Source organism: Cataglyphis hispanica, chromosome 7, assembly GCF_021464435.1.
Source record: "Cataglyphis hispanica isolate Lineage 1 chromosome 7, ULB_Chis1_1.0, whole genome shotgun sequence".
Taxonomy (NCBI): Eukaryota; Metazoa; Arthropoda; class Insecta; order Hymenoptera; family Formicidae; genus Cataglyphis; species Cataglyphis hispanica.
The window spans coordinates 6,253,681-6,268,918 of NC_065960.1; the positions used below are offsets into that span (position 1 = coordinate 6,253,681).

Genomic DNA, 15,238 nt, shown 5'->3' on the forward strand with positions numbered 1-15,238 from the left:
ATGTGGCAAATTCAATAGATGATGAACATACGATATTTTCATGAGGAACATTAAGCGGAAATGTATATATGTACGACTGTGTAGATCAAACTATTTAATCGTATATGTAACATTGCTTCCCATGATTAAGAGCGGCTCTCGCAGGGTCAAAGGGACAGTCCGTAACGTAATCAGCAGCTATGTACGCAAAGCTGCATCATTGCCTACTGGAATATTAAGATCCACGATATGAGATAGTCGTTCAATAATCTGTCAGAGTCGATGATTTGAAACGTTCAAAGGGATCAGCGTCAATATTATTTACCGTTCCAAGTTCCGGTAAGTTAATTCACGCATAGCTAATTAACAAATATATCTCACAATGCGATTATTGTAACGAATTAATTCGACTATCTCGAACGTGATACAAAATTTGTTATATAAAATAAAATACGTAAAATATATAATGATAAAATATAAAATGAGTAAAAAATTGTAATGTCAAACGTAATAAAAGTATATTTTTAAAAATCATGGATATAAAGTATAAATTTCTCCGAGTACCTAATATATTTAATAATGTATAGGATGTTGTTATACTGGTTTTCTCGATATGAAGTGGAGTGGGAAAATTAATTTCATCGAAACGTTGCGCGAGAAACGCTTGCCGGGAAATTGAAATGATTGAACAATCAATTGGTACGCTTGAAGTTGCTCTTGAAAGAAAGAAAATGTATCGTGTTCTTCGTAGTTGTAATATTGCGCGTTCTATATTTCTGCGTTATATAAAGCAAGCGTTATATATATATATATGTAAGAGAATATTTCAATTAAAATTAAATATTTCAAGTAAATATCTTATCTTTGCCAAGTTAATAAACTTTGATATAATAAAATTTTGTGATATAATAACGTTCTGATCTTTTTCCTCGAAAAATTTTAAAATTTCTCGATATACGCTTAAAATATTAAATGTAAAGAATAAGGAAGGCGTTAAAATTTTTTATTTACCTTTTTATTATACGTAAAATAAAAATTTTTTTATTTTGATTAGGATCGATTTGGATCTTCATGCTTGTTGATAGAAATCCTAAATTATTATCTTGCGTTATTATCGTTCCGATGAAATACGATTTACTGCGAGTAAAGCAGCGAAGAAGAAAACCAGAACGGTGTAAATGCCAAGCAGCAACTACTTGAAAAGAAAATTTATATGTTTCTCTACTTAGAGCTTGAAAATAGTACGCACACACAGAAACGGTAGACTATCTGAAACATGAGTAAGTAAATCACAGAGATAATAGTACTAACATAAAACATCTCGTACTTTCCCTAGAATTCTCATTTCATTCGAACTATGACTATCGCTGTTCCTGGAAACTTCTGACTGAATTGTGTACTGGTATTAATTAACATATATATGTTGCAATATAATAAATAAATTATTAATTGATATACAAATTAAATTATATTACTTTTTACGTTATAAAGAGCTAAATTTTTTATGCAATAAAATATTCGATATTGTGTTTTCTAATCGGAGTGTCCTATATTTGATCAGAATTGGTAGAATATTATTATTTGATAATTACTGTCCTTAAAATGAAAGTGTCAGGGAAAACATAATTAACAGATATATTTATTCGGATTTAATGGAATAATATAAATGCCTTTTCTTAAAAATTACTTTGTAGTTTTCTATAAATAAAGTACGCACGCGCTCTTTATGAATAAATCGTTTAAATATGTAATACGTTGTGTAATGACGGAAAGAAAAAGTATGAGACGTTTTGCAAACGTAAGACGTGCAATTTCACCGATTGCATCAAACGATACCGCGCCAACACATTAATCTTAGGCATTTTCACAAAACGCCGAAGTATTTCCATTTTCTGGCTAATACGCGTGTACATACGTATCTATGCACATACGTTATAACAGCGTACCAGCATGCACCTACCTTAGAGTATCATAAATATTCATGAGGCCATAAATATTCATGCCAACCCCGCTCAAAGGGAATCGTTTAAAGAAGGAAAAACCGAGAGAGAAACGACATTGGGCTTCTTCCAGGGATATATCTCCCTCTTATCTGATGCCACTCGAGATGGAGAAACTTCTACATCTCGAAGGTGAATCCAGATGATACGATATATTTTTGACGTATTACTACTGTGTGTTGCGATAAAAATCTTATCGCTTGCTCACCGATATGTCATACATTGTTAAATCGTGACAAATTATTTAAATTATTACGATAAGTGCGGGTTATTAATTATACTTGTATAACATCTGAGATAATTTGCTAACAGACTTCTACTATAACTTATTAAAATGTATTTTAAGAAAATATTTTCTTATTTATAAATTTAAAATCAATTATTTTCTTAACCAAAAAATCAGTCTAAATGCCTCATGAATTTTTAATTTATATTATTAAATTAATGTTTTAAATTAATCCTTTAAATTGATCCTTTAAATAAATATTTTATATATATATATATATATATATTATATATATTTATATTAATAAAATTTTTCAAATGTTTCAAAGATTCGGAAAATTAAAAAATTTCTAATAAATGAGCCTAATCATTAGCGATATTTGATAAATATTATAATTTAACTTTATTTAATAAATATTATAATTTAACTTTATTTTTAAGACATAAAATCCGAAAATTACGATAATCGTCGAGCCCTACTGAAGATGTGGTTTTGTGATTTACGATCATTTCTTACATGAGACTCGAGAGGACGATTCTGCGAGGAAAAAATTAAAGGAGAACGAACGTTCTAGATCTTACCAACCATAAACCATGAACTATAAATATACTTCATAAATATACCGTGAAGATTTCATAAAGCTAGAGATTCCTCCATCCATTTACACATCTCATTACTGTCATCGTGATTCTCCTTACTATTTTATCATTGCTTTTTTTATATCGCGTATAATATCGTTTATATCGATCGATCGTGCATCGCGTATCAGATCGATGCCAGTTTGAAAAGCAAGAGAAATATGTTTTTATAATTACATTATGATATAATATATATTAGACGAGCTAATTAATTAGAGAATATTCTTTACTGAAAACATAACAATGAAAGATATAATTCTCTTCGTATTAAAGTTACTCATTACGTTATAATTTCATTATCGATACCATATAACAGTCATCAAAATTACGGAAGATGGCTTTTATACCAAAGGACAAAATTTTATGTTACAATAAAGGTAAACGTTTGCCGCATTACGTTTTTCGTCTCATCGATTATCTCGTTAAGTGGCGCGGTCGTTGTTACGACCGCGCCGAATGTAATAGAAGAAAGTCAAGCTTAGAACCCGGGGGAGGAAGTTCCTCGTCCTTCTTTCGCTGTCCTACACGTTTCATCTAAGAAGCGTAAGGGATCCCTGGAAGACCTTGTTGAAGAAAATTCATTTCCTCGGCAACGATCGTACGAGCATGTTACAACCAAGTTTGCGGAATAGCGGGCCGAATGTTGACGCGAGAAGGAAGGTTGCAAGGAAAACAAGTTGCTGCAACTACTGGCCGCAACATGCAGCATTGGGAATACGAATTTAACCGCCGTTGGCCGCGAATTTCACGAAACAGAAGCCAACTTCGAAACTCGCAAGATAAGATAGATATTTCACGATAGACATTGTCGGGAGAATTCGTAAATAAAAAAAATATTACGCATTTGAAATACGAAAGAAAGAAAGAGAGAAAAGAGTTAGTTTTGATTACAAACATATAGATATGTAAAAATAAAAAAGTATAAATTTAAAACATAAATGAAAAAAGAGAATTTAAGTCCATAGTCTTGAAATTTTTTCGCGTTCTCATTAATAAGAAAAATCATCATCTTTACAGAAATTGTAGATTCATTATTTATATTAAAACAAATACGACAAATACAGATATCGGAATCTCAATTAATAGTACGTCATTGATTGTCATAATATAAATCAGTATTGTATTAATATTGTAATCATCAGGATAATGAGCAAAGCTGCGATTCATTCTAGGATTGGAAACAAGAGGAACGTGTAATCATATACGCGACCCTTTTCTCTTGGTGTTCCCGTAAAGTTTTAATTGCTAATTAAGTCAATGTGTGTCAGTGAGTTATATACTATTGAGAATGCGTCGCTTCGCAGACCTAATTCAACGGCAATTAGTTGCGTGTCACGTATTGTGCGTCCGACATATGATACGCACTTCCTGATTACGACTATTTTGATATATATTTTTTAATTTAATGTTAGTCTTCGATCTTATTTCAGCAAACTAGATATAAGAACGCTGAGAAGCGCTACCTTTATTGTAACATAAAATTTTGTTCTCTGGTATAAAAGCCATCTTCCGTAATTTCGATGACTGTTATATGGTATCGATAATGAAATTATAGCGTAATGAGTAACTTTAATACGAAGAGAATTATATCTTTCATTGTTATGTTTTCAGTAAAGAATATTCTCTAATTAATTAGTTTGTCTAATATATATTATATCATAATGTAATTATAATATTATAATATTATATATATAAGAAAAAAAAATTATTATAATTATACTTTTTTTATGCAAAAATATATTATATGATAAGTATCGTTCAATATCAGCATATCTTCAATATAAGAAATAATTGATATTCAATATTAATTCAATCTTAATTGATATTAAATCTTGACAAATTCGTACTGTCCCGCGTTATACAGATTATATACATATAGAAAATGTGCAAATCAACACGGAATAAATTATCCTCATCGGTAACATTTCCCAATATTTTTCATCATATATGCATTCACACAGATTTACGCTGACAGTAGTGTACGTCAACGAATTAATTGAATTAAATCGCCCGCAGTTTAATATTCATTTCATGCCTTATAGAGATGCCGCGAAGCTCGCAATTCGTATAAATTGCAGTGCCTTCAAAAAGCAATTTCATTTTGTACGTGAAGTTACCGCGGAATATGAAAGCAGGCTATCTTCTCCCGACAACCCTCTCAATTAGGAACCTAACTCTCGCAGAAATTATTACGCCAGAAAATATTTGGAACGATGTAATACCGGAATTACTATGTAAACCGCCACGTAAAAAGCAAATTTTGGCAAAAAGTCAGATTTTTCGACTTACCGCGATGCGTCCAAAAATCCTTGCGTCTCTCATCAGCATAGCTTGTTGCGATTAGAATTTGCCGTTATGTCACTTTACGATGCAATCCAACACATTTTCTGTAAAAGAAAGCAAAATTTGACATGTAAAAATACGCGAAGTCAATTATCTCTCCTTTATTTATTTTATATACAATTTGATTACAGTTTTTTTTATTACATTTAATTAATTATTTATATTATCAAACCATTGCATTGGTTATCTATATCTGTAATCGATCGTAGCTCGTGCGAGGAGAGCGAGTAATTTTTAACGCGGCGCACAAGATTTTTATGCATATTAAATTTCTACAAAAAAAAAAAAAGGGCAGAAGTATAAAGAGCACGCCGCTGTGCTTGCAATAACCCTCGTAATTACGCGCTTAAATCACTGTCGGCGGAGTTATTGCAGTGGAATACTTTCCGCGCGGCCGAATGCGCTAGCATAGCGAATGCTCGAATTCTGGCAGAGCGTCAGGTTATCCAACTTTCCGCAATCCTGACAAATTTCTTCTTCTCTCCCTTCCCCCTCTTTCCCCGCCTTTCTGATTTCACTTCGTGTACCCTGTAGTAAGCGTGTAATTTCTCCACGAAAATCGATGATGCGGTTACTTTCGCGATGTTTGAATGAAGAAAAAAAAAAAATTTAATCCTTCACAGATATACAGTCGAAGAACTCGTTTATCAAGTAAATAATAACAGAATTATTTTTACTTGCATTAATTCTTATAAAATTTTCGATACCAATAGATTTTATAAGTTTTCGAAAAAATAAAACTTTCCTCTTGTATGATTCTTAATATGCTTTCGATTCTATTAAAGTATAATGACCTAGCAGCATATCCGTATCGCTTGTTTTGCTTTAATAACTGCTTCTTGATGTGAAAACGCTATTGATGAGCGTCATTGCGAGAACGAAATTCCACAGAAGGAAATCTCCACAAAATAATCGGCACTATCACAAGCTTAATGTGCGGCAAAATTATCCGCGGCGGCACATGCTCGCAAACGCGTCTCCATTTCGCACAGCATGCTTTTCCGCAATCTCTCGAAAATTTTCCTACACTCGCACGCTTTCTACGTGGTGCTCTCAGATGCTGCGGCTCTTTTACATTTCCCAGTTTCCGTTCGTTCGCGTTTTACTCGAGCAGACGGCGATATCGACGGCGACGCCGATGGCGCCGGTCGGGGATTTCTGGGCGAGAAATTCTGAGTTTTAAATGCACCCAGGATATTTCGAGGGCGGAAGGCATTAATGGACCATATCCCGGGTCGGAGCTGCACCAACGTTGCAATGTGCGACCTCGGACACGAGGGTGAATGTTTAATTGAGCATTTGGTCGCGCCCATCCGAACGCGAATGTCTCTCATAATCCGGCGTGCCAATTAACGCTATTAGAGACATCGAGCGCACCGGCGCACACCGGCCGATAGCGATAAATCCGGTAATTGATTGTGGATCGACACACATGTGCGGCAGTCCATATCGAAAGGGCCGCGACGAAAAATCGGAGGCTTACGATTACGGTGGAAAATCGCTGTTAGCGAATGCGATAAGAATTATTAACAACAATCTTTTTAAAAAGATTATTGTAGAAATAAAAAATTCAACGTTACGATAAAAAAAAAGATTTGTAATATTTAATTAAGTATATATATATCGAATGACGGAAGAGACAAAAGATATTATTAATATTACAATACTTTTTTTTTCAATTTACAGAAAAGATATACATATTTGTTATAGATAATTGTTCCTAAATGTTATTTTGCAAACAAATATAAACAGATAGTGTGCTGTTAAAAATATAGTTTTGATACTCTATAAAATGATATTAAATATTATTTGAATAATAAGCTGTGCAAGCTTTGTTTACAAATCACACGGTACAAATCATGTTACTTGGAAAGCATAACAGTTACCGCACGTTTGATCTAATTATTAGTTCACCGTGCGATTAATTAGCCAGGGAATTATGGCTCTTGGCTATTGTCCCACACATAATCGCAGTATTATATGTCGAATGCGAGTAAAATTTATTAATTCTTCGCTTCGGCGATCGCGAATGCAACCATTTCAATCGATTCTGCCGTAATTGTATTCGTCACGTAAAGTGAATATACAATGTTTTTGTCCCAATTATTGCTCGCGATTTTCCAATCTACATAACTATTGTTCCTAAATATTACTTGATAACATTTACGCTATCCTAAACTATTTTTTTATACCGAAAATACGCAGGTCCTTATATGATTCTCGTAACAAGAAAGAATTCGCGATACCCGCGAAAGAGTCGATATCTTTACGTAGGTCGACGCGCTCCCTCGTTTAATCGCCAACGAAGAGAGTCACGTGCCCGAGCTAATTGAAAATTAATTCTCTTCGTGCTGAAAGCGACGTAGTCGCGACAACGTGCAAAACTTAACCCGGGTTCGTCGCCGATCGGCCGGAAATTGTTTCAGCAAAGTAGATTCAAATCGCACGGATTGCATCGCGCGAAGGAAAAACGCGAATGAGAAAAGATACGAGCGAAACGCTAGTCGAAATTTTCCACTTAAATAATATGAAAAAATAAAATCCGACGCAATGTCATCATTTACTATTTGACACATATATATAGATTCACTAAATTATTTATCTGAATTTGATTTATTTGTCATTTTCTTTTTGCTCTCATTCATCTCATCATTAACAACTCGCAACCTATTACTCAAGAGTTAAGTTTATTGAAGAACTATTTTAATCATTTATAAATTATTAGTAAGTACACCGTTTATCTCACATTATTATTTGCTTCTTAAGTGGCTACATTAAATACATATATTTTATTTATTTTCTTGATTTTTATCTCATTATAATATTAAATTCATTTTATTTACTTAATTTTTTAATATTAATTATCGCTTATGAGTGCACGTTGATAATGTGTGCTTAATGCAACTTGTGATGTAAGAAAACATTTAGTTGGGGAGAAAGCGAGGGGAAAGGTTGATACGCATCCGGAAAATTCATGTCGCGTCGCATTTCCGCGACTCGCGTCTTGCAAAGTGAGAAAACCCACTCTCTCTCCCCTTGTTCCATTTTCTCGACGAGGATAGAACGGACGAACGAACGAACGGGCTCGGGCACGGAGAACTCCGGGTAATAGTCGAAAGTTTATAGAGTCTAACCGGAGGAAAGTAACTGGTTTATGGGGAAACTTTCGCCACGTTCTCACACGGAAAATTTACGTTCGCAGAGCCTCCGACGAACAACCCGGAAATCACAGGCCTGTCCCAGAACTACGCCGTTGGCGAGAACGTGACTGCCACCTGCATCGCCTGGCCGTCCGTGCCTAAGGCCAATCTACATTGGACCATCAACGACGATCCGGTAAAGTAGCCCTTCATTTCCTCCGTACGAACCAACTTCCCCGAGGCTGCATCGCTATATTGCATCGGCCATGCATACGCGTTTGCCCGATCGCGTGAAATGATTTTGTTTATTCTTTCAACTGAGACTCAAAAATAGAGATTTGTCTTCATTTTGAGAAATCGCAAATAGCAATGCAATTATACTCTTAGTTATACTTATTCATCGTTAAACATGAAATTAACATGTATCTACGAAGGCCTTAAATAGAAAAACGTAAAACCCCAATTATAGGAAAGTATAGTTTAAAACATTGCTCTCTTTCACTGAAACTCAATCTATAAAAGCGTACAAACTCGATATCCCAATATTAGAAAAATTATAATTAAAATGAGAAAAAATTTAAAGCATGTAAAAAATAAATTCTGAAATAAAGGAAAACTTAAACAAGATTGTACTATATTTTATTAAATATGAAAAAGTGTTAATTTTTAACGTTGATTAACTGAATGATTGTGTTCCACGATCTATCTTTAAAAAAAGTTTATTTAATTATATGCTCTAAACATTTCGCTAAAATATTTAAAATTCTCACATATTAAACATAGTTCTCTGATAACATAGTTGAATTTCGCGTCACGTTTTTCTTCGGGAAGAATCGGCTTCAGTTTCGCCGACGGATCGATTGTCTAACGAGAAAGCTGAAACATCCTATACACCTATACATGAGATGAAATTGATTTGATAGGTACACGCGTATACACTCCGATCTCTCGCCGATAAGCTGCTTTCACGGCGGAATCTGATTTCGACGTAAAGCGATAGTGTCCGCGCACGAGGACACCGACACGGCAGGGAAAGCGCGTTGTTGAGAGAAAATCTTATTTTCTTCCGTAACGGTGAAGTCAAGCCCGAGGCTAATCCAGGACCTGATTAATATATTTGCCATTTCACGCGACGGATTCAAGAGCGCTCGACTCTCGAGAAAATTTTCACCCCGTCCGGTCTCTGACGAGATGAACGATCTGAGGAGATTCAACCGCCACATGTTCGAAATCCTACGCGAAATTTGCATCGCTCGCAGCGAGCGAGCAGCAGAAATTTAATCCCATGATAATTTAAAATTTTTTTTTTCTTTTCTTAATTTCGATGTATAAATTCAATTCATTTTCACAATTTACACGGACCTAGATTTTTTACTTCACTCAAACACAATCTTTCTAATTATAATACATTTCTTCATATATGAATACGATTACATGCAGACATATTTTTTACGTACATGGAAAACTGTGAAAAATAATCTTTCTGGAATTAAATCGAATTCAAACCTCGCTATGGAGGTTCTTTTCACGAGGAAGATTAAAATTTATGCAAAGTGGATTTAAATTTATTCATTTTTCGGTTGCGTAAAATGTATATGTATATGTACGTATGCTTCATACGTTAGTGATCACAACACAAGGTATGTGTTCTTGTTTTTTAACAAATTTTTCGTAGTGCCACGATAACTTTATGTTCGCGCGCACATTATGATTAGATTTAATTTTTAATTTAAATTCTCCACGAGCGAGCTACGAAATAATACGACAAACGAATATTGCCTATATAGTTGTTATTCATTAAAGTATACTGGATATAACAAGATTAGTGAGCCAAAACGTGCAGTATCCTTTGATCAATTTAGAGTCAATTTCACTTTAACAAAAATTCGATTGATCTCTCGTCGTACCCTTTTTGTTAATTTTTTTTTTTTTTTTTGTAAGTCTCAAGATCAAACATTTCAGTTATTCAGAAAAGCATCTCAAATAAAAATTTTCCTACGCTAAAGTCAATTTGAAATTAAATGAACAAGAAAATTTTATTACACATTTGCGTTTTCTGAAGCCCCCTTTATTTCTTTCTGCTTTCTAAATTTCCAAGTCGCAATTTCAAAGTTGAATTTTTTCACTTTATCGCCACTTGCATATCGTGAGGGAATAGTCGGTGCACGCAATTTCCCGCTTCATTATGTGTTTGCAACTGAAAAATATTAATACCGGGAAGAGGAAACGTTACCGGGAACAACGCGAAGCGTAGTAATATTCGCGGAATACTACGGCGTAAGAGAAAAAAAAAAAAAAACGGACGGTTTGCTGAACGAGCTCGGCGTAACGTAAAAGATTGTCGTGCAATGTGCAAAATGTGTTCCTCAGAAAAGCGTAATTTCGCGCCAAATTGATCGCCGTCGTCGGAGCCAAAGCAAATCTCCGTTGAACCGTCAACAAAGCGGCGGGCAAAGTACATTTCCCTCCTTTCGCCCGGAGCGCTCTCGGTACTTTGATTGTCGCGGGCGTACCTGTAAATTAGAACGAACTGCGCGCCTCGAGAAAAACGGTAAATTGCTCGCAGCATCGTTCACGTTTTGTATGCAGGTTGATTAACCCTCGCGAGACTAACTTCTAGATTGTAATACGACGGATTATAGCTAGTTCAATTATCCTGCAATCGTCCGAAAATATGTTTCTTTGTCAGATATTGGAGATTTTTTTCTTTCTATAATTAAGATATTTCTTTTTTAATATGTTATTTTAAATTGTTAAAGCTTAAATGTAAGCTATTTTAAATTTTTCTTAAAGCTAACGAGATAAAAAAGATATCCGCATTAGTAATTTAGAAAACAGTGCATTTATTAAACAAATATTAATAATAGTTAAGTTAATAATCATTAATAATGATAAGTGACGCCTCCATTTATCAGTGAATAAGATAAGCTATATGTGTCGTGAATAATGATTATAGTTCTATTATGTACAAAATTTTATATTTAATTTAATTATTGGCAACATGTACATATTAATGAATAAACGCAATATATGTACATACATGTTTATGAGTTTATTACAACGGTATTTTATTTTTCAGTAAAAAAAGAACAGTAAAAGAAAACTACATTGCAAGTTTTTATTGCATCTTTTTTTATTTCTTCCTTCCGTCAATCGATGTAAATTTTGTTGAGTCCATTCGCGCAAGTGAATGAGCGAAATATACAAAGTTGGCGACATGCTTCTAATAAGTTTTCTTTTATCTACTCCATTCGTTCTACTTCGTTCGATCTCATTTCGCAATCGTACACGGTATTACTTTGCGAATAATTCGAGTTTACGATTTCGTAGGGATGGAAACGATCTGAACTTTCGTTCTCATTCAATGAAAAAAAAAAAAAAATGCATAAGGAAAATTGAGACTTTTTCATATATCTCACATATACTTATATCGATCGATCGTGAATTACACGCACATCCTGCCGATCTACATTTGTTACGGGAATTTTATTTCACGAGCGCTCGATATAAGTTGGCAAATATTACGAATTTACGATACCTGTATAAAATAGAGGAAAGGTATCGATGTGAACGAACTTTATCGCTCGTCCGAATGCGAAAAAGTGGAAACAAGATTTTTTTGCATCCTGCCGTAGGGCGCGATGGATAGATCGTAAGTCATCCGGCATTGTACGATAAAGCCAGCCGACACAATGGCTGGGTGCGTGCCTTTTTATTAACATACGAGCCGAAACTGCGATCGCGGTCGATATAGTGACATATGGCAGCGCTGAAAACCGCCCAGACGCCACTTTTTACAAGTAATGGCTCGAATCCGACGTCGGTCGCACGTCTTTTTTTTCCCTGATGCAGAGTGATATACGGGCGGCTGGCATCGGCGAGATGGGAATTTAATGCGAGCCCATATTTGAATGATACGACGCTTTTTCAGCGACTAACGCGAGAGATGGTAATAGTCTTTCTTTATTATTACGCTTCTCTCCTACGCGCACAAGTTTCGGCCATTTTTCAAACGAATCGCTCCAAAGTGGCGCGTGAAGTCTCCAACTATCGCGAATAATTTCTCCGCTTCGATTCGGACCAATCCGTAAAATGATCTATTATATTCTTATCTGCGTAACGATGCATGAAATAATTAAATTATTATCCTGCTCCTCATTTTCTTCCAATAACTGCTAATTTTTTATAGTAAGTTCAACATATTTATTGTTAATATTATTTCTTTTAATCAATGCATTAATATTTTTCTGAAATTGTAAAACATGATTACTTTCACGTGCAAGATTTTATATAATATTAAAGAGTGTGGTGCAATATTTATTTTTCTTTATGTTTCTCTTTTTCTTTGCACGTAATCTCTTTGAGGAACAATTTATACTCTTTGCCGAACGTATTTGAACCCGTAATAAAATGGGCGTCTTTATGTGAAAGGGGATCTCTACTTGAACGTGATCCCGAAGAAATCTCGTAAAATCGTTTGCCGCTCGTGAATTCTAGGATTCTCGCGAATTTCATATGAAATCGCCACAGATATAACGTCAGGACAAATTTTGAAGGGACTATAACGAATCATTCGCGAGAGACGTAACAAAAATTGAACAGAGTTAAAGAGTCGTCTCTTTGCCGGGATACGAATGAAGCAAACCCCGCTTTTCGGACAATTTCCCGAATTATTGGAAGAATCCCTCTCGGAAACCTATATCCCATTTTTGGGAAAGGATGCGATCGTAATGCTGCTCGCTCCTCACATTTTTTCCTTTCTCCTCTCCTCCCCCCTGACCTCTTACTCCTCGTCATTGCCGGAGGGCTCACGCACTTTAAGATTCTTGAACAGACTCATCGTAAAGGGACGCCGTCGTTCATGCTCCAAAGTTATCAGGAATTCTCTTAGAACGTCATTAAAATTCACGTGGAATCCGCAACGCTTCGAATTTAAATTATCTCATTCTGGGACATATGTCTAAGAACCTCACGTAGAACGTGCGCGTCGAGAACAGTCTTATCGTATATCAATTCTGCAATATGCTATGAGAATTTTCTTGGTGAATTTTCAGAGCTGTACGTCTCAAAATGAAACAATTTAAATTCTTTGTATATATCTATTTTTTTTTTTTTTTTTTTTTTTTTAAGAGAAGATGTATATCGCGAAAATGTGCCCGATATCATATTTTCCTTTAACAAATAGCAAATTTTTCAAAAATTACCAAAACAATTTTTCAGAATTATGGAAAAGTTAAACACACCAGATCATCGATGAAAACATTACGATTCCTACCATTGCTTCTTGAGAAATAAAGGCTTCTTTAGTACCGGCTCGATTTTTGACGTTAACTCGTAACTCCGCACGCGCTTCTAGGGAAGAGATCCCAGAGGATTCTGCAAGTCTGGCAGACCGACACGATCGCACTGAACGAGCCAGATCGAATTCAGGCATTCAACAGAATTAGATGATCGACCAGCAGCCTATGATACCCGCGGGATCACCGGCAGAAAAAAATGCCCGCGAGTCCGCCCGTCATTTTCGTTATATGTCGAGCCTCATATTAATCTGACAAACGTTAACACACACACACACGCACATTGTCGATTGCTATTAATGGTGCTTATATATAAAATGTTTATGCTATTTTTTAGTAAATAAATCTTTTTCTCTCTTCTTTTTCACATTGTTAATATAAATGAAACAATGAAAATAAATATAAAAATTTTATATAAATTTTTATTTAACTTAATTTCTTTAATTACCCTTAAAATTAACTTTTTTTCTCATAAATTCAATTCATTTCTTATCTAACCCATAAATTTCAACTCCAATATTTAAAAACGGTCGATAAATTCATAAATATATATAATTTAAAAATCATATTGAACTAAAAAAAACTCTATAAAAATATAAATTTATTAAATTTTTAAAATAAACAAAATATCCTAAAATTATTCCTATCAATAATATTGTTATTTACATCACAAGGAAAACTGTAATTTAAAAAGAACCGAATACATATATAAATTTCAGAAATTGCTCATAATAATTCGTTTTTATTAAATTACAGTTTTATTTATGATATAAACTTATGTAATATGCAAAAAAGATTGGCGTACCTAAGCTTACAATTGTAAGCGCGATCTCAATGCAATCCGTCTCATAAGTTGCACACAAAAAAATTCATCACTTACATTAACAAAGTTATCTATCGCGGGAATTGTTCTCTTCTCCAAGAAAAACGATATACGCGGATTCGTGGACTTGGCGAGAAAATTGTCTCCGATATCCCCAAGTTCGATTACTTCGTAGATAACACGAAGTTCGTCTTGGCGCCGGGATCGTCGCACATGTGTGCGCTCCGTGTACATCACCGATCGGACCCACGGGAACTCTGCAATATAGTATATACTATACGTTGACACCACGCCTGTATCTACGTATTACATATATTGTTCCGGCGAGCGCGAGCGGTCGATATTCCGCATTTCATCGAAAGTCCTGACATCAGGATCAAAACACCGCTGGGAGATCTCCCGATAAACAACGGACAAGTCGATTTGTACAAGTTGCACGTATGCAAGGCCATCCGTAGAATCACGCTTTTTGAAACAGCGATTTTTAACCATCGCTGTGTAAAATTCACCGAATATGATATATACGCGCAGAATTTGCATTTGTAGAAGCGGCCTGGAAATCTAGCAGTTTTGCCGTAAAAAAAATATGTACATGAAAATAATATAAATAATAATTATAAAATAACGTAAAAATAAAGTAGAAGAGAAAAAAATATACAACAGATACAGAGAGGATTGGAAGTATGAAATAGCACGGTATTTTTCATTATTTAGAAGTCTTTCCGATCGCCGCTGGGAAATCATCGATAAACATAGTATTCGATACAAGCAAGAAGATAAAATAGTGCAGTT

The 15,238-nt window shown here is 34.6% G+C and overlaps 1 protein-coding gene across 1 annotated transcript in view; it reads left to right on the plus strand.

Moving 5' to 3' along the window:
- The window catches only part of LOC126850846 (uncharacterized), a 173,130-nt gene that overhangs the window by 132,549 nt on the left and 25,343 nt on the right, over positions 1–15,238 (plus strand). The window contains exon 4 of the mRNA XM_050594238.1: positions 8,389–8,522. Within this exon, the coding sequence (XP_050450195.1) occupies positions 8,389–8,522 (134 nt within the window). The remainder of the gene's footprint in view (positions 1–8,388; positions 8,523–15,238) is intronic.